Source organism: Eupeodes corollae, chromosome 2 (genome assembly GCF_945859685.1).
Source record: "Eupeodes corollae chromosome 2, idEupCoro1.1, whole genome shotgun sequence".
Taxonomy (NCBI): domain Eukaryota; kingdom Metazoa; phylum Arthropoda; class Insecta; order Diptera; family Syrphidae; genus Eupeodes; species Eupeodes corollae.
Window position 1 is genome coordinate 132,283,891 of NC_079148.1, and position 27,974 is coordinate 132,311,864.

Sequence of the window (27,974 nt, forward strand, 5' to 3'; positions counted from 1 at the left end):
AAAATAAAAACCTAAAACAAAATTTAAAAAAAGTTGGTAAAAATTGATTTTCGAGTCAAATATCTTTTCAAAAATTGTAGATATTGGCTTTAAACTACTTTTATCTTTAAAAAAATATTGTTGTTAACATTCAGTAAAATTTTGAAAAAAATCGAATCGACAGTTTTTTTACAAAAAATAAAAACCTAAAAAAAAATTAATAAAAGTTGGTAAAAATTAATTTTCTACTCAAATATCTTTTTAAAACTTTTTTAATTTACTTTTATCTTTCAAAAAATATTGTTGTACACATTCAGTAAAATTTTGAAAAAAACTGAATTGACAGTTTTTTTACAAAAAATTGATTTTGGACTCAAATACCTTTTCAAAAATTCGAGATAAAAGCTTCTTACTAATTTTTACTTATAAGAAGAAATATTGTTTTCAACATTAGGACAAATTTTGAGAAAAATCGAATTGACAGTTTTTGTACAAAAAATAAAAAACTTAAAAAAATGTAACAAAAGTTGGTAAAAAATGAATTTCGAGTCAAATATCTTTTACAAAATTTGAAATATTGGCTTCAAACTTATTTTAATTCACAGAAAATATTGTTTTCGATATTCAGTAATTTTTATATAAAAATCGAACACACCGTTTATTTTCAAAAAAAAATAAAATCTACAAAAAATAGTACGCAAATAGTACAAACTTTTAAGGAAGATAAATCGACAGACGGGATGGGAAGTTATCAGTATGGGTCGCATCCCAGCCTCTTTTTTTTTGTCACTGTATAAGTGTAAATTCTTGTACGTTTTAACGAGTGTAGCAGAGCTGTCAAATTCCCATCTTAATATGTTTTAAATATTGTATATAAATCTGACGAAAAATCCAGATTTGATCTTAAATCAAAAATAAATCAATTTATTTTGCCCCATGGAACACAAAAACTGTTAAAATTTGTGTTTTGACAGATCTAGATTAAGAATAAATTAATTTATTATACCCCTGGAAAATGCCATAAGTAAGCTTGATTTTTCATAAACCACTTGACAGACCTTAAGATTATATCGTGACTTAAAATCGTTAATTTCACGTTAATCATTTCAAATATGTGTGTAGTATATTGTTATCTTATCGTCGCCACCGATATTGAGAATATCTCGAAAAAATGAGAACAATGCGAAAATAAAATTCGAATCTTATCATATCAACAATTAACAGCAAACAAAAAAAAAGAAGAAAAACAAAAAGTCAAACCATAATGTTTGTCCAAAAAGCACCTTAACTATAATACCTTGTGGATTGGTTTAGTTTCAAGCACACAAACTGGGTGACTTTAACCCTCTCAGTTCGTAAATTGTTCCGCTATTCACCTGAATTTTATTTTATTTTGAATATAATTCTGTACAGACCCGCCGCCGAGATTGTGACGGACACAGAAGCGGTATTGTACCTAAATACCTACCAACCTACATAATTTAACAAACGACAAGTCGCGACGTACGAAGACTGAAATACTGCGTCCAGAGAGAGCTTTATTTTTGTATTTTGTATCTTTCTTGCAAACAATAAATTTGTTAAAAACTGAAATTCAAATTAAAATAAAAACAAAAAAAAAAAACAGCATTACGTGTAGAATCGATCGTCATTATTATTTGTGGTATTTACTTAGTTTTTGAATCTCTCAGATACGAGCACGGGCGGGCACTCATTTGTTGCATTCAACGCTCGCTGATCCGGTGCGGTGTGTCTGCCTCTGTGTCACTGATGTTGGCTTTGGCTTCAGATCCGAAAATAAAAAAAATAAATTGTTTATATTTAAAAAATTGTACATAAACTATGCAGAGAGAGGGTGTGTTTTTGTATTATAATTGATTCTTGATGTTACTCATCATCGCATCACACTCGCAGTGTAAATAAACAAGTTTTTTATCTGTTGGATGCAAACAACTCGAAGCATGTGAAGTTTGTATCTAAGTTTGTGATTTATAAGATTGTTTAATCCGACTGTATAAAAAATATTCACAGGAAAGTGAATACGATATTTTTTAAGACAAAATAAAAATTTTATTTACAACAATGTCCAAAAGTGTTAATACAAAATTTGCAAAATGTTTTATAATATTTATGGCAACCGTTATTCTGGTTAGTAGCTAAATAATTGAAGTTCTTCTTCATCAATAAAAATGTGTAGTGTTATAATAAAGTGTCTTATCGACTGTTATTAAACTTGAACTTAAAAACCGTCTTTAATTATGTCCGATTACAGGTGCAAGGAGTTGTTTACATTGGACTTGCGATACAGGGGATTAGATTGCACAATTGTTCGGGAGAAAACTCAGATCCTGTTGGAAAAACATTCGAGTTTATATTGAATTTGATATATTTTTCAAGTGAGTATAGAAGAGAGTGTTAATCATTCAAGTTCACTAGATAGTATAGATACGATTGGGTTAAACCGTTTTTTTTTTTTAATTTTCTTTAAAGAGATAAACATATTTTTTTTGTGATTGATTTAATTCTAGGCACATGACCATAGGGTATCTCTATCATATTGTTATACGTGATAAGATACATACATATATATATTTTTTTAATAGAAAATTTGAAATAAGATATTCATACATTATTCATGTACTTTTTATTTCGTTGAAAACTTGCTTGAAAAAAAAACACGTGCTTAATGACATTTAATTATAATCTAAAAGTGAAACTATTTTTTACTGTTATTTTATATGAGCTGTTTTAGATATTTCGATTTTAACAACTGGTTTGATGCATTTTTTAAATTATGAGACTAAATGTCAAACTTTGAAGCTAAACACATATATAAAATTCTTTCTTTGATGCATACATATAAAGAGATAGTTACACTCAATCAAGTTTATTTGGTTTCTTAAGACTTTAATAAAATAAAGTCGATGTAGCCAAACCATTTATAGTTCAAAATCAGCTGATCTCTCAAAGATACCTCATTAGTTGGAACCTTCTCAACTCGAATAGAGAAAAAGGTACTTATCAATGATAAAATTATACAAACAATTATTTTTTTAAATATAAAAACCATCTTTCATTATTATCACGTCACGCACTCTTACACACACTCGATGACTGCGTTCTAGTGTTAGACAGGATATCCTGGCAAGATGAAATTTAAGATACCTTATTGAACTAGTTGGATACCTAAATTGAGATAGCTGTCAAAAAATAAACAACTGTTCACAAAAAGACGAAAAACTATTTTATTATTATTTTATCGATAGTTGCATTCCTCCCTTCAAAGAATTCAACCCGTTCCTCTAGGAATGCCCTTGAGCCCGATTTCGGACGTACTGCAAAATACAGAGATTGCTTCTTTAGTCGCACTACACGAATGTGGAATGGTTTACCAGACTCAATATTTCCCACTCATTGCAATGTGCTTAGTATCCCCGCTATTGTTCTGAAGAGGTGTTCTTCAACGCTAGCAAAACCACTGCGTAAGCTTTTCCAACTGTCCTATTCTAAAGGTCTCTTTCTGAGTGGATGGATAACTGCATTTGTCCAGCCTGTCCCTAAAAAAGGCGAATCCTCCTCACCATCGAACTATCGTCCAATTGCACTTACATCCCTTCTTTCCATGGTCATGAAAACGCTGATCAATTTTCAGATTAAGAAATTTTTTGAAGAACGAAAGCTTCTTAATGACCGGCAGTATGGCTTTCGTCGCAATAGGGCCACTGGTGATCTCATGGTTTATCTCACCGAACAATGGAACAAATCTTTACATCGTTTTGGAGAAATGGAGATTATTGCACTTGATGTTTCAAAAGCATTTGATGAAGTTTGGCACCAAGCTCTCTTATTTAAAATGCGTGCTTTTGGTATTGATTAATCCCTTCTTAGATGGATTAGAAATTAACTTTCTAACCGTTCAATACAAATTGTATTGGATGGTTTCAAGTCTGAAATTCATAAAATAAATGCTGGTGTCCCCCTGGGCTCCGTTTTGTCTACGACGCTCTTTCTCATTTTTATAAATGATCTTTTGTCTGAAACTTCTAACCCACTAAATTGTTTCGCAGATGACAGTACCCTCAGCTTTTCATATTCGTTTTTAGATTCTCGTCCTTGTTCTTAGGATGTGGACTACCAACGGTAGCGTATGATAAGCTCATTAAATTCTGATCTTGACAGCATTGTTCAATGGGGAATCAAAAACCGTGTAGAATTTAATGCTTTGAAAACTCAATGCTGTCTTCTGTCGCAAAATCGTAACCCTCCTCCAATGCCACTATCCATGAGTGGTACCTGTATCGAGCAGACTGAACAGCTATCAGTCTTAGGTATGTGTATTACAAACCGCCTGTTGTGTAGTGATCACATATTTGACATCGCCAAAAATTCTGCTAAGTGTTTAGGTTTTCTCCGACGATGCAAGAAGCTTTTTACCCTTCTGATCTGGTTATAATTTATAAAGCCTATGTTTGTCCAATTTGGGCAGGTGCTCCTATAACCCACTAGAGTCTCTTGGACAGAATTCAAAAGAGAGCTCTAAAAATGATTGGTGACCGTTGTCTAACTGAAACGTATGCATCTCTCGAGCACCGTCGTAAGGTTTCATGTCTCTCATTATTTTATCACTACTTCCATAAGCAATGCTCTAATGAAAAAGCCAGTTGCATTCCTCCCTTCAAACAATTCAACCGTAATAATCGTTCTTTTAGGAATGCCCATCAGTTTACCCTTGAGGAGCCCAATTTCGGTCGTACTGTAAAGTACAGAGATTCTTTTTTTAGTCGCACTACACGAATGTGGAATGCAATATGCAGACAGGCAAAACTAATGTGAATCGTTATCTCCTTTTTAATCCTGTCCTTAATTTCTAATTGCTCACACTGTGTTATAATTGTAAGGGTATTCATATCCCCTTAAGTGCCAGCATAATATATATAAAAAAAAAAACATAAAATGAAAAAAAAATAATAGGCTGGGATGCGACCCGTCTGTCGATTTGTCTTGCTTAAAAATTTGTAGGGTTGCACAGTGGGTACAAACCGCGGTGAAAAATGTTTAAACTTACAAAATAAAAAAGAAAAATTTAACAAATTTTAAAAAAAAAATATTTTGGAAACTAAATTTTTAACAATTCTTGTGCATTTTTTATTAAAAATTGACTTTTTTTTACAAACAATTTTCTCAAATTTGAAATATGCGGGTCGGAACATAAAAAAAGTCTATTTAAAAGGTCCTTATTAGTGATGACCCGTGATATTTTTCTTGTGTGATTCAATCGGTAGTTTTTGATGTCCTTATTTCTGGATTCAGTGGCTTCCTCACTTATCTCGCCTATCGAAATAAGTCCATGATGCTCAATCACGGATGCACCATGCAATAATTGTGAATTGAAGCAGGTAAATAGTACCATGGATATGCTTCGATTATTTGTTCAGCTGTATTTAAGGCGAAAACTCTGAACTTATCTGCATCGATATTATGACCTGAATTCAAAGCCTGCAAAATAGTTGCACATCTCTCAATCAATATTTCCATCATTTGAAGAACCACTTCCTCCCGGGTTCGGTCTGTCTACCATTAATCCAAGTTTTGCTCTGAATTCAGCTTGTTATATTTTCATTTTTTTTTTTCAAATTCTGTTTGAACAAGAAACTAATCCAAACATGGAGTGGGGATAGATCAAAACATAAACTTTTCTCATTGACCTCTTTTTGAAGGCATAATTCAATGTTGTCCATTTCCTTTGGTGTCAGTCCACATATGTAACATTTTGAAGATGTTGTTTCGTTAAGTGCGCTGCAGACTTTTCCATCAACCACAGTTAAACATAAGTTATTAGTGATTGTCCATTCTTTATCATTAATAGTTATAAAGGCTGCAAGGTCTTTATTTTGTCAGTATAATATTGTTCTTCAAAAACAGATACAGCAGTTGTTTCTTTTTTAAATTGAAATCTAATTGACCGACAGTATCGTGTTGAGGCAGGTCGAGGATTTTTCCAAACAACAACATCTTCATTATTGTCATTTTTTTTAATGAAAGCTTCAGTGGAACATAAGATGTAACAAATAAATCGCTGTCTTTAGCATTAGGATCATGATAGCTTTGTTTGTGCTCGCTTTGGCCTGTAGTTCCATCAAATCCCCATTTCCCTTGTAACTGTAGGCTGTTATATGAGTCCCTGTTGAGAGTTTCAAGAACTTTTTCCGAAGTAAGAATTCTTGTTGCCGTGTGGTTAAGTAAAGCCTGTAAATATACTCCGGCACCTATCTCGGTGACAATAATTTTGTCGGCATGAGGATAGCAGTTCTTTTTTTCCTTCTCAATAATTTTGTAGCTAGGCATTCCATTTTTTTTAATCTTGGTGTTGACAAAAATCTGAATAAGTAAGTACTGGTTCTTTGTAACCCTTGCTTCTACAAACAGCGATAGTACTTCACAAGGCGTTGCACTCATTGTATTTTCTTTTATATAATATGACGTTTTACGCAAAGCTGAAGCAATTGATTCGTCGGTTCTCGATATTTCAGCCACACGTTTACTCCGCGCAGAACATTCTTGAAAACTTTTTTTAGGACGACGGCGTTGTTGTGATGTACTTGGATAATCTTCGTCAGGATAACTGAAAAAGACAGTCTCAGCCAAGATGAATAATTTCTTATAATTGAATTTTGTAGGGCTTTATTGTTCTTCCGAAATTCTGTTAACTTCTTGCATACGAAATAAATTCGGTCATATATAGGTGATCAAATTCAATATTCAATATTATCAACACTTTCATAAGGCCAACTTTGTTTAATGTTTTCCAGGATTTGGAACGCATTGATAACCTGCACCTACCAAAGATAAAAAGATTAGTTAAAACCGTTTTTTCTTTAAACCGAAAATTCACAAAATATGGTTTTTAAGTTACCATAACTAAAAAAATTCTTCTTTTTTGAGAAGCTAGAACACTCTTTTACATTTTAGTACCTCTTTTGTAGTGAACACTCTAAGGCAAACCAACTAAATCTTTAATTTACTGTTACTTGAGCTCAATAAAAATTTACAAAAAGTACATCGGGTAGGGGTTCTATTACATATTTTAAGTTATTAAAATACAAAATGTATGTTTTTAGAAAGTACTTATCTTTTTGTTTAATATTAATAACAAAAACACTTAATTTAAAATAGTTATCAGCATCACAAGTTCCCTAATAAAAAAGTGCACCGTTAAGCGAGCTAAATATTTACTCATGTTTTAGCTTTGAATGGCTAAAAAAAAATGAAAAAAAAAAATACAAAAATTAACAGGATTTTTAAGAACCTGATTAACACTTTGAGTTCTTGATTAGTGACATTTATTTTTTTAATTTGGGCTGTTTTAGGTTAAGAAAGCTGTTAGTTGAATTATTCTTAAAAAATTTTAAATTACCTACAATATTTTTCATATAAAGAAATAGTTAAGTTTGAAAATCTTTTTTTTTAAATAGATTTTTAATCAAAAACAATTTTTTACCAATTTTAGTAGCATTTCTTAAATTTTAACAAATTTGGTTAATGAAATTAATTTGAGATATAAATATCTAGAACCGATCATCAATTTTTACCAAATTTGCGTACTAATACTTGTAGATTTTTTTTTATGAAAAACGGACTGTTTATAAAAAAAAATTACCGAATATCGAAAACAATATTTTCTGTGAAATAAAAAAGTTTCAAGACAATATTTTTAATTTTTGAAAAGTATATTTTTACCAAGTTTTAGTTTTGTTTTTTGTTAGGTTTTTATTTTTTGTAAAAAAACTGTCAATTAGATTTTTCTCAAAATTTTACTGAATATTGACAACAATATTGTTTAAAAGATAAAAATACTTCAAAGCTAATATTTCAAAGTTTTAAAAAGTTATTTGAGTCGAAAATCAATTTTATTAACTTTTATTAATTTTCTTGTTTAGGTTTTTTAATTTTTTTTAAAAAAATTGTCAATTAGATTTTTATCGAAATTTTTCAGAATTTTGAAAACTATAATTCTTATAAGATAATATTATTTGGAAGCCATAATCTCAAGTTATTGGAAAGGTATTTGAGTCGAAAATTAAATATTACCAACTTTTGTTATTTTTTTTTAAGTTTTTATTTTTTGTAAAAAAAAACTGTCAATTAGATTTTTGTCAAAATCTTACTGAATGTTGACAACAATTTTTTTTTAAACATTAAAGTAGTTTAAAGCCAATATCTCTAGGTTTTGAAAAGATATTTGAGTCGAGAATAAATTTTTACCAACTTTTATTAATTTTTTTGTTTAGGTTTTTATTTTTTATAAAAAAATATCAATTCGATTTTTCTTAAAATCCAGCTGTTTTGTGAGATCCCAACTTATACCAAATATTCTTGGCTATCTTTGAATTCACTTTTTTGAAATCAAATCTGTTGACAGAAAACACAAAGCATAAGAAAAACTCTCATCGAAAGGTTTTCAAGTCGTTTGGCTAATACAGAATGTATTGAAATACTAGACATGGGCTGCTAGTCCTATAGAAAATTCATTTTAAAAATGTTACCACCTCTTAAGCAATTTTTTGCCATTTTCTAGGTTTTGTGGAACATTTTTGTAATTAATTTTAAAACACGTTCCTTTGCCTCACTAACCTTTTTTTTCTAGGAAACTAAGGAGATCTATTATTACAAAGTTATTACAAGTTTGTGTTGTAAATAAAATATAAAAATCAAAAGTTTCTCTATATTTCCGCTGAACCTACAGAGCGGCTAGTAGCGTTACGATGCCACCAACGCGAAGTTGGCTACTAGCAGTCCATATCTAATTATCTAATATGTCAATGAAAGAATATATGGAAATGACAGGTTCAAGTGACATAAGGGATTTAAGAAGAAGACAATTTTTTCGTCATTGAAAAAATTAGTTTTTCAATTAAGGAAAGTTTTTTTAGAATGTTGACTGAAAAGTTTGTACGTCAAAAATATTTTTCTTTATAATATCAGATGATTATATTTTTTTTATTAAACTAAAAGCTGAACTTTTCAAGACTCGGACATATTTATTTTTCATAAACATTTTATAAAGTATTACCTTCTAAAAGATGAAATAGAATTTTATTAAAAAATATTCTTGGTTTGTGTGAGAGGTGTTTTCAAGATTTTGTACTTACAGCACGACTACTGAAAGTAAAAGTTTGTTAAGTAAAGTTCCAAACTTGCAGAACTTTGTGAGTGAACACAACTTTTGCATCGAAAGACCATGATTTGCCGCTATCTTAAATTTAAAAGTAATCGGAACTCGTTATATACTTTTTTCTTTTAACAAAAAAACAAGATAAATTAGCCATTTAGAGAAGACTTAGCTACTACAAATGATTGCACTGGTCGACAAGGTAATGTAGATGGTAATCAAATTATACTTTTTCTAGGGTTTTGTTTTAGGTCAAATACGACTTCAAAGCAAGACTATCACGTCAGGTTTTTGACATACAACTTTTTATAATTCGAAAAAAAACTTTATATTCTTTTGGCTATGTACATTCATGACGTAAATTTTCAGTAAAATACGTAATTATTTTCGAAATCTACAATCCCTTACTTCGTGCTTCCGTTTGAAAATGTTCAGTATCTTTATTTATTTGTTATAAATCTACACCTGCTATAAATGAACCTTAAAAGAATGCTGAACTATTTATGATAAAGTGGTTCTTAACAGAAAAAATAAAAGGGTATAAAAACATAAGGTTATAACATCAAGTTTCTGGAATATATTTAAGGTTCAATTTTGAATTTGTGGGTTCCAATGTTTTTTCTACGTTTTTAGATTGACTTTATAAAAACAAAAAGGTAATAATTTTCCACGTCAAAATTCAATTTGTGTGAACCATTCACTACATACAATATTTGACAGTTCATTCAATAAAAGACATATTTATGGACATGGTTGAATATTAAATACCCTTAATATTAAAAACAGTGACATCCTTAAAATAAAATGCACGACTGGGTCGCACGAACGCGTGATTCATCCCAAGATACTCATCCTAGGACATTTTATCCCGGAAGTGAAATATACTTTTAAGCGTACTTAACGAAAACAGTTGTTTGTGTATTCAACTATTTCGTTCAAAGCTCTTTCCTTTGGATAGCCTTAATTTAATTTCATATTAGAAGAACCAGGATGGAAAGTAAATTATCTGATGATTAGAAAGAGGAGGAATATGTATACATACATATGTTTATATTGTAAATTGGTTTTGTAGTTAGGTAGGTGTCTAAAACGAACATAGAATAGTTCAGCGTGCTTAGCATTTTGCAGATAATGACATGACATGTTTATGATGATAGTGAAAGAATGTTATTGGTGGATAGAAGGTACCTTCTACAATCCAATCACATTCCTTCTTTCCTACAAGTTTTCAGCTCAAACATGGAGCTATTTCTTTCAGTTTATTTTTTTCGTTAAAGTACAAGAAATTGCTATTGGTTACAGTCAGGCTCTTGTGCGTTTTGAATTTTAGTTATGAAGTGACACGTAAGCAGTAGTTGTAGAGGTTGTACGTTTCTTTAACTAGTACTAAGTATTTATTCTTATATATAGGCAAAGGCAAGTAAAATATGTGTTAAAAAACCTTATTCTTAAAGAATAATATTTTAAAATCGTATATACATACAAAAGTTCGAAGATATTCTTGATAGACACTTTAAAATAGATTGTTGATTAAAAATATCATATTCGTTAATCCGGTGCAGTGGCGCTACACGGCCATAGTTGGTATTTACAATAGTTATAATCATAAAAATACATAAATATTTACCAAATGCATTCATTTGGATAAAAGATAGGAATGTAATTAAAACTTTGTCAAAATAATTTCTTTTAAATACCGTTAAAATAATTAAAACAAATATTTTAACATTCAAAATTTTACCTGAAAAATAAGTTTGTTTTCAAAAATTTACATGCGATTTTTTAAATCAAAAAACTATTGATTTTTCAATTTTTTTTTAAATCGTTAGAGCGTTTTTTTTTTAAATTAATTTATTATATATAAATTTTTTCACTTTTGTTCTAAAAATATTGTTGGTATGCAGTTGTTTAGTGATTCTAAATATACGCTCTACATTAAAATTTCGTAAACAAATGTTAACCCGTTTTTGAGATATGGAATTATGAAAAAAAAAAAATCAATATTTTTTTTAAAAATCCAAACAATACAAAATTGTACTTTTGATAATCAAATATTGTTAAGGCAATATAAGAGCTTATTCAAAAAAAAAAATGTTGAAATCAGTTCATAAGTTGCTGAAAAAATTACAAAACAAAAAAAGAGGCTGGGATGCGACCCACACTGATAACTTCAAATCCCGTCTGTCCTTTTGTCTTGCTTAAAAGTTTGTCTATATGTACTCGTATCAATTTTTACCAAGTTTGCGCACTATTTTTTGTAGATTTTATTTTTTATGAAAAAAACGGACTGTTGGATTTTTATATAAAAATTACTGAATATTGAAAATAATATTTTCTGTGAAATAAAATCAGTTTGAAGCCGATATTTAAAATTTTTAAAGAGATATTTGAGTCGAAAATCTATTTTTACCAACTTTTATGCGTTTTTTTTTAGGTTTTTATTTTTTGTAAAGAAAACTGTCAATTCGATTTTTCTCAAAATTTTACCAAATGTTGAAAACAATATTTCTTATAAGAAAAAATTAGTTAGAAGCTATTACCTCAAAGTTTTGAAAAGATATTTGAGTTGAAAATCATTTTTTACCAACTTTTGTTAATTTTTTTTTTGGTTTTTAATTTTTTGTACAAAAACTGTCAATTCGATTTTTTTCAAACTTTAATTGAATGTTGACAACAAGATTTTTTGAAAGATAAAAGTAAATTTAAGTCAATACCTCAAAGTTTTGAAAAGATATTTGAGTCAAAATCAATTTTTACCAACTTTATACATTTTTTTTAGGTTTTTATTAAAACAACTGTCAATTCGATTTTTCTCAAAATTTTTCAAAATGTTGACAATAATATTTCTTAAAAGATAAAATAAGCTTGAAGCCTAAATTTCAAGTTTTTGAAAAGATATTTGAATCGATATTAAATTTTTACGAACTTGGAGTAATGTTTTTTTTAGATTTTTATTTTTTATAAAAAAAACTGTCAATTAGATTTTTCTCAAAATTTTATCAGATGTCAAAAAAATTATTTTTCGTTGCACAAAATTGTTTTAGGGATGAAATCATATTTCAGTCGTTAAATTTTGGAGGTGACAAATTTTGTTTTCAGTTTTATTGATTTATAAAAAAAACCGTTATATTGATTTTTTTTTTTTTTAAATATACATGTTTGGTATCCCGTTACAATATATTATATTAAATTTAATTCAAGTCTCTAGCGTTTTTGGTTCGTAAGATATTTAGGGTTAACCAAAATGTTCACCTTTTTTTCGAACTGCTATGAGCCCTTTCTGCATCTTTCTGCCTTATTGTCTGTATAACAAAATGTATTTGAAATCGATACCTCTTCTGGTTCTTGAGCTATGGACGACGAAAAAACGTTGCGATCCTACGGACGTACGGACGTACGGACGCACGGACGTACGGACGTACGTACACACGCACGCACTGACATCTTTCTAAAAATCTTTTATTTCGACTCTAGGGACCTTGAAACGTGGAAAAATGTCAAAATTTTCAATTTGACAAATCGGACCCATTACAATAACTTCCTATGGGAAGTTAATAATGGTTCTATGAGCGGTACCATTCCTGAGCAATACAAAAATATGTTTTTCTTATTAAAAGAAGCCAAGTTAAAAAATAAAATTTTAGAGAAAATTAAAAAAAATATAGGTTTGTTTTTGAGAAAATTCGAATTTTCGTTTTTTGACAAAAAAAATTGTATGGGGGCCGTTGTTACTTTTGATCTTAAAAACAAATTAAAAAAACGGCTAACGCAAACCTACTCAAAACTTAAACTCAATCGACCCCAATAATTAAGCTATAGGAGCGTGGACAGATAGACAAAACAGACCGGACGGAATCGCGGGAACCATTTTTTTTTGAAAATCGTAATATCATGTTTGATTAAAATCTCGAGTTCGAAATTGTGCACGAATGCAAAACTTGCCATATATGTAGTTTCTATATGTCGCAAGTAAAAAGCCTGAAAACTCATGCTTTTAGTATAAGGGGAGGGCACTTAATATTGTAATAATTTTTCTAAAAGCCAAAAAAGTTTCAATGTCATGATTTTAAGAAAAAATTCGATGGTTCTTGTTTATTCAAAAATTAAATTTGTCGAATTAAAAATGTTTTAACGTACGTTTTATACCTAAGTAATCATGCGTAGTAACCTTGATTATTGTTTTATTAACTGTTTATTTGATTAGCTTAAGTATACTTTAATAAGAAAAGTTGTTGAGAAAAAAAAAATAATTAATTGAATTGTAAAATAGATAAACATTCAACTTCATGTTAACTTGTAATTATTGTTTAAAAAATACCTCGAAATCTTGAAATAAATATTCTACAAATAAAAAGATGAAAAGAAGTAGAAAGAGACAAGACAGATAAAATAACAGACCTTTTGTTTTGCAAAATAATAATTATTACTTATCTTATCTCATAAGAAAAAAAGTAGTTAAATTGTTAAGAAAAATCGATATACATGTGTACAAAACATGTATTTAATGTACATACACACTTTTAATTAAGTTTAACTACCGACAAAAAAGTAAAGAAATTGGTTTTTGATCAGTCATCTTTATATTTGTTTTTTAATCTTAATAAAAACCAATAAACAAAAATAAATTGTTAACTATAATACATAATTTATAGATATGTTTCAATAAAATTTACTATTATTTAGTACTTTTTTCCTGCCAACAAACTGAAAGTCACTTACATATTTTATTTTTTTTTATTTACAATAGGTGAAGAATGTGGAGAACCAACACTGCATATTCCGGAAGCAAATCAAGATTTAAAATTAACAATAGATTTTAAAAAAGCAAATGTTTTGAGCGATCGAGAGTACATATTCTTTATAAGTTATGCAGTCATAAGTGCTCTTTGGGTGATTACGTCACTTTTAGTACTGGGTAAGTTTTGAGATGATTAAGTATGACATAAAGCCTGACAAAATCAAGCAAAAGACATGTGGTTTTCAAGAAGAAAAAAAAACGCAAATTGATAGATAGATAGATAAATTCTTTATTTTTTCCTCATTAAAGTTTAACAATAATTTTTACTTAAGAACAAGGACTTGGCAAATTCTGCCGTTGCATCTGCCTGATTTGACGTTTCATAATACAAAAAAAAAAATATAAAAGTAAAATAATTGAACTAAATAATTAATTTATAATTTAAGAAATTAAAAAAACTCACAAGAATTGAGGGCTCTCTGAGGCTCTCAAGATTAACTCCAAAGCCACTTTGTCAAGATGTTCAACCAAATAAATGCAATAAATCTTCGCTTAATGTATACTTTCATAATGCTAGCGGCATTCGTACAAAGATATCTAAACTGTTCAATAACTCAAGTCATCTGGGCTACGATGTAATTAAAGGAAGATTTTTTTGAGGTTAGGATTTTCATGCATTAGTATTTGACAGATCACCCGGGATTTCAGACATGGTGTCAAAGAGAAAGATGCTCAGTATGCTTTGACATTTCATCATGAATAGACTTACTAACGAGCAACGCTTGCAAATCATTGAATTTTATTACCAAAATCAGTGTTCGGTTCGAAATGTGTTTCGCGCTTTACGTCCGATTTATGGTCTACATAATCGACCAAGTGAGCAAACAATTAATGCGATTGTGACCAAGTTTCGCACTCAGTTTACTTTATTGGACATTAAACCAACCACACGAATGCGTACAGTGCGTACAGAAGAGAATATTGCATCTGTTTCTGAGAGTGTTGCTGAAGACCGTGAAATGTCGATTCGTCGCCGTTCGCAGCAATTGGGTTTGTGTTATTCGACCACATGGAAGATTTTACGCAAAGATCTTGGTGTAAAACCGCATAAAATACAGCTCGTGCAAGAACTGAAGCCGAACGATCTGCCACAACGTCGAATTTTCAGTGAATGGGCCCTAGAAAAGTTGGCAGAAAATCCGCTTTTTTATCGACAAATTTTGTTCAGCGATGAGGCTCATTTTTGGTTGAATGGCTACGTAAATAAGCAAAATTGCCGCATTTGGAGTGAAGAGCAACCAGAAGCCGTTCAAGACTGCCCATGCATCCCGAAAAATGCACTGTTTGGTGTGGTTTGTACGCTGGTGGAATCATTGGACCGTATTTTTTTAAAGATTTTTGTTGCCAAAAATGGAAGAACTGAACTTGGTTGACATGTGGTTTCAACAAGATGGCGCTACATGCCACACAGCTCGCGATTCTATGGCCATTTTGAGGGAAAACTTCGGAGAACAATTCATCTCAAGGAATGAACCGGTAAGTTGGCCACCAAGATCATGCGATTTGACACCTTTAGACTATTTTTTTGTGGGGCTACGTCAAGTCTTAAGTCTACACAAATAAGCCAGCAACTATTCCAGCTTTGGAAGACAACATTTCCGAAGAAATTCGGGCTATTCCGGCCGAAATGCTCGAAAAAGTTACCCAAAATTGGACTTTTCGAATGGACCACCTAAGACGCAGCCGCGGTCAACATTTAAATGAAATTATCTTCAAAAGCAAATGTCATGGACCAATCTAACGTTTCAAATAAAGAATCGATGAGATTTTGCAAATTGTATGCGTTTTTTTTTTAAAAGTTCTCAAGCTCTTAAAAAATCATCGTTTATAATTGTCTCTAATTCATTAGATAACATTTTAGATCTTGTCTTTATTTGTAATGATTTATTGAATTGTAAAGTTTCAACTGTTCCTTTTTCACTTTTAAATGAGTCCACTCACCATAAAGAATTATGTATTGAAATTGAAATGTATATATTATTTTCTAGTGCAATAACTACTCAGCTTTCAAATTGTTTTTACTTTAAAAAGGCAAACTTAATTGAGCCTAATAATTTCCTAAATACTATTGATTGGTACAGTGAATTTTTAAATTTAACGCTTGAACAAATGTATACTCGATTCTCGTCAATAATTTTTGAAAGTTTTTCCAAATTCATACCTCTGGCCCACTAATCGAAATCAAATCAACAACAAAAGCTCCCGTGGTACAATAAGCATCTATCTAACCTTAAAAATGCGAAACTAAAAGCTTTTAATAAATATAAACAGTCTAGATTAGATTATGCTAATTTTAGTAAATTGCGTAAAGATTTTTTTATTCTGAATAAGTTCCTTCGTAGGGGTTATATCATGAATATTGAAAATAACGTTAAGTGTAATAGTAACTCTTTTTGGTCTTTTATAAATGCGAAAAGAAAAAAAAGAAAAATAAACAAACCATTTTGTACTTTTAATAAAGTTAGAGAGATGTTTTGTGTCAATCGTTGCCAGTTCACTGGTGTTATCGAAGAAGAGATTACTGAGGAAGTTATTCCTTCTAATGGAGAGTGCTGGACATGTACATAGAAGGTGTTGGACCGTTTCCTCTTCCTCCTCGTCCATGCAGTTTCTACAGAAGTCATTTGTGTAGACCCCTAGCCTCAGAGCATTACTTCCTATGAGGCAGTGTCCCGTTACTCCAAATGTAGAGCTTATACTTTGTCTGCTCAGGGATATCAAGCCTTTTGACCGTTTTAAGTCAATACTTGGCCATATTTGCTTGGTTGTTAGGCAGGTGTTACTTTGTGACCATCTAGCATTTGTTGTTTCTAGAGCATATTGCTTGAGAAGATATTTGCATGTAGCAAGTGGTGTTCCTATATTATGTTTTTGTCTAACATGAAGCCGAAGTGTTCCGTTTTTGGCGAGCTCATGGGCTTTACAATTTCCCGGAATGTCTATGTGGCCCGGCACCCAAATGAGGTGAATGTTAAACTGTTCCGTCATCTCATTCAGAGATGATCGACAATTGTGGACTGTTTGAGAGTTTGTGGAGACAGACGCGAGAGATTTAAGAGCGACCTGGCTGTCTGAGAAGATTCGTATATCCTTACAAGATATAACGTTTTCTTAGAGCCATGATAGTGCTTCTTTAATCGCCATTACTTCGGCCTGAACTACACTACATTGATTGGGAAGTCTATAGGATAGACTGAGATTCAGTTGTTCAGAATAAATACCACTTCTAACTCCGTGATCGGTCTTTGAACCGTCAGTATAGAAGTGTATCGCATCGTCTTCCAGGGGTCTCTCTTCTTCCCAGGAGGATCTTGAAGGGATGGACACATGGAAGCTTTTACCGAATACCATTTTTGGGGTGGTATAGTCGAAGCGATCTGGGATAGATCTGAAACTGTCTAAAATAGTAGTATGTCCAGTATTGTTACTGGTCCATTGAGAGGTGGCTCTAAGCCTTACACATGAGTTGGCGGCCACCTTTTTGGTGAAGATGGCAAGTGGTGTTAGGTTATTGAAAGCAATTCCAGTGCTGCGGTTGGTATTGAGCGAAGTGCTCCTGTGATGCACATACCTGCTGACCGCTGGACTTTGATGAGCTTATTTAGATTTACCATCCTTTTTGACTCTTTCATTTATATTTGCTTTCCAATTTAGTTTTTTTTCTAAAATGAGGCCCAAATATTTAGCTTGATCGGAAAAGCTGAATGGTATTCCTCTAATCTTGGGTACGCTAATCTGATAAATTTTATATCTTCTCGAAAAGAGTATTAATTCTGTTTTGTGCGGGTTGACGTCCAATCCACATTGCTTAGCCCATTTAGTTAGCCTGTTTAGGGCATTTTGTAGGAGTTCCGAGAGAACTTGGGGGTGCTTCCCAGATACGGATATCGCAACGTCGTCAGCATAGGTAATCACCTTGAAACCCTCTGCTTCCAATGCTATATCTGAATTGCAACACGGATTTATATCTGGCCGATCCACCACTACAAATATGGCTCTTTTTTTCAACATACGTAAATAATTCTATTGAGGCATTGAGTCAGGTAGATGCTGTATACACAGATTTTAGCAAAGCCTTTGATTCTGATATTTGGATTCCACTCTAAGTTTCTCAGTTGGATATCGTCATACCTCATAGGTAGGTCTCAAAAACTTGTCAATATATAACTTCCTATCGAGGTCTATAGAATGTACTTCTGGTATCCCGCAGGGCAGTCATTTGGGTCCTCTTCTTTTTAATATTTTTATCAATGACATTACGTTAGCCATAAAGCACTCCCAGTGTCTCCTATATGCCGATGATCTAAAATTATATCTTGAGATAAAAAGTGTTGAAGACTGCTATCGTGTTCAGTCCGAAATCGGGTTATTTAAATATAAAAAAATGTAATGTTATCTCTTTTTTTTAAATCAAACACTCATATTGACTTTAAATACTTGATCGAGTCTAACACACTCTCCCGTGTAGAAAATATCAAAGATCTTGTTATAATTCTTGATTCAACTTTTTCTTTTAAATTTCATGTTGACTATATAGTTGGTAGAGCGAATTCACTTATTGGTTTTATTAAACGAAATTGCGTTGATTTTTGTGAACCCTTGTCAGATCAATACTTGAGTACGCAGATGTTATTTAAAATCCGACCGTTAAGACCTTTTCTAGTCGCATCGAAAAAGTCCAAAGGCGTTTCAAAAAATTCATATTTTTCAAAATGAAATGGAGTTTTGTCCCCGATTATAAAGCCAGATGCCTATTGCTAGGAATTAAGTCCCTGAAATCAAGACGAAACATTCATGATATAATGCTTGTGAGGGACGTGTTATGCTATCATATAAGGTGGTCTCCTTTTCTTTCTTTAATACTAATCTATGCACCATCAAGATTACTTCGCTTAAGGCATTTGCTTTTTGTACGATACCATCGGACCTGCTTTGGTGGTAATAAGCCAATTTCTAGGGCTTTAAAACAGTTCAATGAAGTTCGTCAATTAATTGATTTAAGTTCATCGAGAGATGCTTTTAAGGCTAGTCTTTTATTTATATTTACTTTTTAATAATGTTATATACATATATTAATATATATTTTTACCATAATCTGTTAGCTGTAAGACTGCTTGTAGATGTTACATAAATAAATAAATAAATAACTCCCAAAACCTTCCTTATGACATCTTTGCCTTACCGAAACCAACCTCACACCTGATATCCTTAGTACTAAACTCTTCACTAACGACTATTCCATCTATCTAACGGATGTCGTGGAATATGCTTGTGATACACACGGTCGTGGTGTGTTTTTAGCTATCACTAGTAGTTTTGAAAGTTCATTTCTCCGTATTCCCACTTCAATCGAATTTGAAGGTGTATCAGCTAAGGTTACACTCCCTAAGTTGTGTCTTTTTGTGCTTTGTTGTTATATTCAACCGGCCCAACAAATTAATGCATACCCAGCTTCTGTTAATGCCATTGATTATCTGCTTGAACTAGTGCAACCTAATGATTTGATTATCGTTCTCGGAGACTTTAATCTTCCCCATCTCAATTGGTCTACCTCAGATGATCAGACATCCTTCTTTCCAACTAACATCTCTTCTGAATCTGAATCGCTGTTCATTGATAGTTTATCTGATTGTGGTCTTTTTCAAGAAAATGGAGTAGCAAATTTTATGGGGAGACACCTCGATCTCATATTCTCATCTGATTGCGATAAATGTGTTGTCTCCGCGAGCCCTCACTTTCTCTCAACCTTGGATCGCTTTCATCCTCCCCTTAATCTCTCCTTCCCCATTGAGTTTGAAAACAATTTTTTTGAAATGGAGAATTGCTGTTATGATTTCCGTAGGACTGATTTCTTCAAACTTAGCAATCTTCTTAGCTCAGCTGACTTTTAATTAAGAACCCTCCACTTAACAGTTGAGTCCCTTACAAATTGGCATTATTTGATTCTTTCATATTGTATTGAAGAATCAGTACCGTTCTCTCGTAAAAAAGATTTCACCTCTGCTCCCCCTTGGTACAATAGAGAGCTCCGTAGCCTAAGAAATACCCGTAACAAGCTTTAGAAGATCTTTTTACAGTAAAAATCTGATACTGATCACAACAACTATCTTCTCGCCTATAATTCTTATTCTGAATTAAGGGAATCCCTTTATAACCAATACTTTAAATAACCTTTTTTCTGATGTAAGGCAAATTTTCAAGTTCAAAGCAAGTGTGCTGAAAAATTCGCTAATTCCACTTTGAAATCTGTAATTGTATTCCGCCAATCTCCCACTATTTCTCCGATGTCAATTACGGATTGTCCTTGACCACAAATAATTTAACTGTACATGTTATGGCAAACCTAACTGAGAGTTATTCAAGTGACAGCTGTCAAGGGTAGGTAGGTAGAAATGGCAATCTCAAGGCAACCTAGCCTGAGATCCAATTAGCGCTGTAGTGCGCCGTTTTGATACCAAAAACTCGTTTGACCCGTGATAGAAAGGGAAAGATTTATAGAGAAACTTTATAGCGACTATGTTAGAGCCATTTTGTCGCATTGAGAAAAAAAATTAGATTCTTAATCTTTGTCTCAGATAGCTCATTAAGTTCGTGAAAGAATGCTTTTCTAAAGTATTTCATTCTAGTGTTTGCCAAAGCAGGACATTTGCAGAGGAAATGTATTATCGTTTCACTTTCTCTTTGGTCACTACAACAACAGCAAAAGGTGTTGTAAGAGATACCCAACTTCTCTACATGAACTCCTATAGGCCAATGTCCGGTACAAACCGCAACAATCCTGGCTATGTCTTGAAGAAGATCGTTTGTAGGGGTTTTATTATAGATGGGCCATATCTTAATAGATATAATGAAGTTGGGTAAATTGCTTCACCTTCGGTTTGATTCAGTTTTGTAGATAGAAAAGATTTTACCCTTCACAGCACCAAGAGGAATGTTAACCATTTTCGCAAGTGAGCTATGAAGGGCCGATCCTTACCCGTTCATTTCTCATGATACCACTATGGCCCGGAACCCAGATCAGGGTGACACCGAGGTTAATATTCAGGTTCGCAAGCTCATCGCGATATTGCTGGACCAATTTAGATGAGGATATGGCCGAGTTAATGGCTTTGACAGCTGCCTGACTGTCTGTAAAGATAGCAGCATTTCGGTTTTGGTTTGAGTTTTGTTTAAGTATCTTACATGCCTCCTTTATTGCCAGCAGTTCAGCCTTAAAAACGCTAGCAAAGTCAGGAAGCCTGAAGGATTTAGCTACATTTAGGGAAAAGATCCCAGAACCTACTCCATCTTTGAGCCGTCAGTAAAGATGGTTGTGTCGAAACCTATCGACACGATGTCATCCTCCCAATCTTCTCTCGATGGGAAAATAACCTTAAAACACTTACTAAGATTCAAAGTAGGAGTGCAGTAGTCAGTGTCTACCGAGATAATATCTGAGGGAATCAATTTCGTAGTGTTGCTGTGACCATAAGGTTTTGACAACCAGCTATTTGATTCCTTCAGCCTAATAGCGCTACAGGAAACTATGTATTTAATAAAAAGGTCGATTGGTAGAAGATCCAAAATAACGTTTAAGGCGTCCGTTGGGCAAGTACGCATGGCCCCTGTGGTGCCCACGCAAGCTGTTCTCTAAACCTTGTAAAGATACGGCTGTGTACGTCCATAAAATCATCTTCGACTGAAGTCCCCACTTTTTGCAAAAAAGTTTTGCCGCAGGCGTAGAAGGCAACACAAACCTTCTTAACCCGTACTTAAATATTTAGTTTAGGGTCGAGTATAACTCCCAAATATTTTGCACTGGAAGACAATGATAGGATTTGGCCATTGAGTCGAGGTAGCGTAAGGGCGGTACTTTAGTTTTGGTGGTAAAGAGCAACAGTTCAGTTTTATTTTAGTTAACTCCTAGTCCACAACTAGGAGTTGCTAACTTTCTTCAAAGCTGAATCCGTGATTTCACTTATCACAGAGGTGTACTTTCCTGACACCAATAGCACCAAATCATCCGCGTAGGCTACCGCCTTTACTCCACATCTCTCTAATTTAACGAGAATTGTATCCATGACCAGAAGCCATAGAAGAGGCGAAAGGACACCACCCTGGTGTGTTCCCCTACTCACGTGTTTTGTTGCGATTGTAATGCCTAGAGTGGCTCGAATCTTCCAACCACTGAGCATGGAATAATCCATTCTCAAATGAAGTCTTCTATACCGAACTTAACGAGCGATTCTTCTATGGATTCTGTAAGGACGTTGTTAAAAGCACCTTCTATGTCTAGGAAGGTGGCAAGAGTAAATTCTTTATAATGGATTGTTTGTTCTACAGTACGCACTACCTCATGGAGGGCAGTCTCCGTAGATTTACCCTTAAGATAAGCATGCTGAGAGCTTTCGAGAGGTCGTCCAACTAGGATTTCTCTAATATGGTAATCAAGAATGCGCTCCAAGGTTTTAAGCACAAAAGATGTTAAGCTTATTGGTCTGAAATCCTTCGCAGATTCGTGATCTCGCCTACCCACTTTCGGGATAAAAACTACTTTGACCTGTCTCAACGACATGGGCACATGTTTGAGAAGGAGACATCCTTTGAAAATTTGTTCCAGCCATGGAGCTGCCACATCATGCAACTTTTGAAGCATAACTGGCAGTATGCCATCCATGCCAGGGGATTTATATGGAGAAAAAGTATTGATGGCCCACAAAATATTTTCTCTGGTTATAACGGAATTGACTTGCTCCACATGAGCTACGTTTAACTCTGTGGTTTCAAGCGATTCGGGGTTATCACTCTCACAACCCGGAAAGTTCGTCTTCATCAGTAGCTCAAGAGATTCGGCTGGAGAGGCTGTGCAGGTTCCATCAGGCTTTTTTAGAAATGAAGGATTACAATGTTCCTTCGATAAAACTTTGCTGAGCCTTGCGGAGTCCTTTATGTCTACGATTGATTGACAGTATTCTCTCCAGCCTTGTCTTTTGGCTGATGACAGGGCTTGCTTGTAAATTTTAAGAGAGTCTTTATACGGTTGGTAAAATTTATGTTTGTAGCAGATATTGAAAATTGTCCTCGTCATTTTCCTAATACTGGACATTTCTTCATTCCACCAAGAAGGAAGGGTTTTACGGCTATATTTAACTGGGCAAGAGACTCTAAAAGCTTTATTTATAGAAGTTTCAAAGGTTTTCACCTTTGATTCAAGGTCTCCTATCGATTCAGTGAGATTCGGTTCGTTGCTTAGTTTGGAATTAGCAATTTAACTAAATTTTGTCCAGTCAGTTCTTTTGAGATTTCTGTAAGGCGGAGGGTTTTTCGACTCGAAATTAATTTGAAAAAGAATCCACTTGTGATCCGAAAACGAATTCAAAGGGGAAACTCTCCAACTATCCACTAATAAATTACGGTTGTTTACTAAAGTAACATCAAGCACATTCTTCATAATTTTCCGAGCTCGGAAGGACGAAAGTGGAAGTATTGCCTCTGTTAAAAATGGTCATATTTTTTCAATAATAAAATCAAAAAGTGACTCACCTCGTTCGTTGATCACAGAACTTCCCCAAAGGGTATGCCGAGCATTTGCGTCGCTTCCGATCAGAAGGTTTGCCTTTTTGATTTTAGCTTCGGTTATGATTTTGCACACCTCCTCCAGAGGTGATGGTGCATTATGGGCAGAGTAAAAACAGGCCAACAGCAAACCCTGTGTATTCTTATCTTCAAATGTGAAAACCTTTTAAATGTTTCTTAGCTAAGATACAAGTTCTGCGATGTCCTTGGTCTTGAACTGCGGTTTTATGGATAACGCCAATGTCGAAGTTTTCCTCCCTTAGGAAAACTCTCCTTCAGCGGGTTTTTTTAATTATTATTAGCTGCAGAGCTGGGGCCCGGCAACTCGCTGGAGATCTCGACTCCGCTTATAACATCGTCAACCTCGACGTTGTCATCAGCTTTGTCGGTGTCTGTTCCCCGACTCTGCAGAATTTTAATTTTGGCATTCCTTGTGCCAAAACTGAGTTTGTACTCGGCCTTTTCGAGAGCCCCTAGACTCTCCTCGCTTATCCTCAGAATGTAAGAGGGGCTGGTCTTCTGCGGTTGCCTCTAAAGACCGCTGATCAGGTCCTGTCCGCTTGGCTTTATGCTCATGAGCGGCAACCAAATGCGAGCCTTCGGTTGTCTAGGGATGTCCTTAGCTGGGATAAGCTTGAGCTTCATAAGGAGAGCTCATCCACAACTGCTACGTGGAGGTCATCCCTGACAACCGCACTAAGAGTACGCAATTGCGCTGCTCCAGAAGATGGTGCTTTCACTGGCTTTGTCCGGTCGTCAAGCTTGCTTTTTTTCTGAGACGTGCAGATCTCTACCTCAGATCTGTTTCGCTTAACGGCTGGCTGGCCAGAAGGTTGTTGTATTCATCAACATATTTTATCTTGGGTGTCCCTCTCATGAATCACTCCGGTAATCTACTTTGGCAATCTTGGCAAGAATGTAAGAGGCCGTTTTGAAGCGGTTCCTGCGAAGAGCCCCTTTGCGATGGTTTTTTGGTTCCTCGAGTTGCACTGCTACTCAAGGGTTTCAGTTTTGTATACGGTTTAGGAAGTATATTACTGGAACTACTAGCGCTAAATGAGCTCCCCTTCAAGGTCTTCTGGCTGGAGGCCAAGAGTTCATCCTCCAAGCCTGTGGATGGTTGTACGTTTGTCATGTCTAGTTCGTCCATTTTGTAAAAGTTTTTTTTAATTGTTGGTCCCACGAGTGGGTCGGAAAAAAGAGGTCAGCACCGGCAGAGCCGATATACCGGGGTAAGGCAGAAGATAAGACGAACCCTACCAAGTCATCCGAATGAGCTCGCTAGCGACTGGTTTGACCCCAGCCTTTCATTCTTCGGCACGGATTATGCAAGATGCTCACACCACCATTGAAATTAGGGACCCCGTATCTATAGTCAAATTGCATTGCTAAGGCTTGCAACTATTAAGCACTAGGAAACTTCAGCAATTCAACCTGACCTTAGCTGGTCCCCATCTTGACAACGTTCAAGACAACTGTGGTGATCATTACCGCCCGGCACCCACTGGGAGGGTTTGAAACGAGGATTTTTGCCAGGCCTACAGCTGTCAAAAAGATCAATTTAAAAAAACTATTGCCATATTGAAAACTACGGTTCCCTTTTTAAAACCTAAGCGGGAACAAGAAATTTATTATTAGACGTTAAAATCAATAAAAAAATGTTCACAACTCTTTACAATAAAAAAACATTTATGCTATTTACAGAATCTTATGATGGGTTCGAAATGATTTTTGACACTTGATTATGGTAAAAATGTCAAAATTAACATTTTCATACCGTCTACAGTATGCACATTGGATTATGATTCTGTAGTCAACGTGATTGTCAAAAAATTGTTAAACATTCACGTTAATTAATAAGTAATAAACAATTTTTAGAAATATAATGTTCAAAGCTGGTTTTAAATAAATGTTGTTTTAACAAATCAGGCTACTAAAAATTGTTTTAATAAGATTTATTTATTTTTTTTTTAACCGTGATTAAGTGACAATCTGCTGCACTCTGACGAAATTAGTTGCTCTGATATGCTTCTGGCCATGGTTGATCTCTGTTATGCTTGGAAGTATTTTAGATACAATCGCTACTGGTTTTCACATAAAAGACATTGTCCAAACAACGGTAAGAATCATAATTTTTATTAAAATTATCTATTTGCAATGTTTAATTAACTTCTCTTTAAATTTAGTCAGCAAGTAATACTTTTGAGTACGTCGGAGTAACAAACACCGGAGAAGCACTTGATTATTTCAAGGATTATCTTAAGGACTATGACATATTTTTCATCGTTCCAGCCGTTGTATTCGCATGTATAACCTCAAGGATTGTTCTTATTTGGTTATTAAATATCTTCGGTTCGATCTTCTGTCTGTCTTTGGCTACAATTTTGTCTTCAAATGTGAGTGTTTTTTATTTTAAGATAATTTTCAATTTAAATATTTCGTGTGTTTTTTTAAATTGTAGAATGAAGAAGAACATAAACAACAACCAAGACGTCCAAGTTCGGCAGACACTGTGCTTCCATCTGATTCTCCGACAGAAATAAGGGAAGAACCAATTGGAGTACAATTTCGTCCATCTCCAGAAACAGTACGTAAAGTTCGCAGTACTTTGGAGCATGTACCGACTGCTCCATCAGTTGGAACACCATCACCAGAACCAATGGAACAATATGCCTTGCCTGTGGCTCCTCAGCAAAGTCACAAAAACTCGCGTATCAGTATGCCCAAGAGTCCATCAAGCAATCCTGCCGAAGCATCTACTTACCAAATATCCGATGCTCATCCTGAGAAATTAGATTATCCAGCACCAGCACCAAATCGATATAGCACACAAACATCACAGACAAGATCAGTCACTCCAGAGCTTTCAGCCATTTCACCTCTTAATCTTCGTTATTCCACTGTTGATGGTGCTTCATTATTCCCAAATCAACCCCACGTAAGCCAAGAGCTACGTGGTCAGCTTCCATGGTCCTATACAAACATCATGAATGATCCAATCGCTCAAAAGAGAATTCAGGCACATTTACCGCCTGATGAAAGTAAGGATAACCATGAGGACTTTCCGCCAATTCCAGTGCCAGATTATACTCTGCATCCGCCCAAAAAAGAACGAACGCCTGTGGGACAAGAGAGACTATCCCAAACGGGATATTCTAGGTGGTAGTGATGTTGTTTTGGTCCTTCGTCGTCCTCGCCATATTGAATTTGTTAATTTTTCTTAATTTATATTTAATATTTAATGTTAAATGGTTATGTAATGAGGAGTCTTGAGTATTTTATAAAGGTGCTTCTTTTGATTTGATTTGCGTACATAAGATTAAGCCCTTTTGTACTTGTCCAAAGAAAACTAAAATTATGTATAAAGAATTTATTTAAGATTGATTGTTTTTATTACATATGATTGATCAATAATTATGATCGTAAAGGTAAGGAATTTAATTGTGTCTCCTAGATTCAAAAACGACGTATTCCACTTTTTCTAGTTTTGAGATAATGAAAAAAAACGTTTGTAGAGACGAGGCCTTAGTAAAAGTAGAAATCGATTTCTTTTTATGTTTCATCTTATATCTTCAACGCTTATTGCTTATCATTTGGCTTTGGCAGTCCAAACGTCTTTGAAATATTTAACAATGCATTTTGGAATAGCGTTGTTTTGAAATTCATTGAATGGAATAGATGCATTTTGAAATTTTCTTTTCGGAATAGTTTGTTTTTGAAAATGAAACACATATAATTTGGTTAATTTTTTTATATTTTTTCAGGTTAAATAAGTAATTTAAAAATTAAAGAAAAACATTAACAAAATTATTAATAATAATAAGAATAAATTAATATAGTTGAAATTAAATCCTGATGGCTACATCCGGTGCGTGAGGTTCACAAATTGGGTCACCTTCGATGTTGTCTTCAACATGAGTTGTATTTACTTCGATAATATCCTTATAAAAATTCAGCAATTGTAGGGATTTCCAATTGCATCCAAAGTGTTTTTGGAGTAAATTATCAACGTCATTTAGCTTTGCCTCCTTTAATTTTACACCTAAAGGGAGTCTTTTTGGAGCCATGGAAGAAAAAAGTTTGCCCTTCTTTGTGTTTGGTTTTGCTTCTCCAATATCTGACTTATAAAAGGGTTCACCCCGAACGCCAATTAAGCCTAGTTTTCCTCTTTTTAAAATAAATCTTTTTGATGCGTTGAATTTAAAATGCCAAGTGGATGGTGGCTTTGTAAATTTTAAAATTTCATCTTTAAAGTCTAAGACCGGACATTCATCAGATCCCAAGTTCAGTACAGTTCCGTGTTCCTGGTAAATGGACAAATACTCATCAACAGCCACGATGGTTTCCTTAGTTTTAACTTTTTTCTCGATTTGAGCAAACACTCTATCAGGTGGTATGTAGGAGTGCCCAGGAATGGGGAAAATCAATTCGACGGAGTTAATGTGACGTGGTGCTCTATTTGCCAGCCAGTAC

General features: G+C 33.6%; 1 protein-coding gene across 1 annotated transcript; it reads left to right on the forward strand.

Moving 5' to 3' along the window:
- Nucleotides 1-1,262: 1,262 nt before the first annotated feature.
- On the forward strand, nucleotides 1,263-26,879 carry LOC129945691 (uncharacterized). The gene is made up of 6 exons (XM_056055546.1): nucleotides 1,263-2,127; nucleotides 2,252-2,375; nucleotides 13,896-14,063; nucleotides 25,487-25,620; nucleotides 25,688-25,897; nucleotides 25,963-26,879. The coding sequence occupies exons 1-6, from the start codon at nucleotides 2,062-2,064 to the stop codon at nucleotides 26,665-26,667; spliced, it is 1,407 nt and encodes a 468-aa protein (XP_055911521.1). The 5' UTR covers nucleotides 1,263-2,061; the 3' UTR covers nucleotides 26,668-26,879.
- Nucleotides 26,880-27,974: the final 1,095 nt, after the last annotated feature.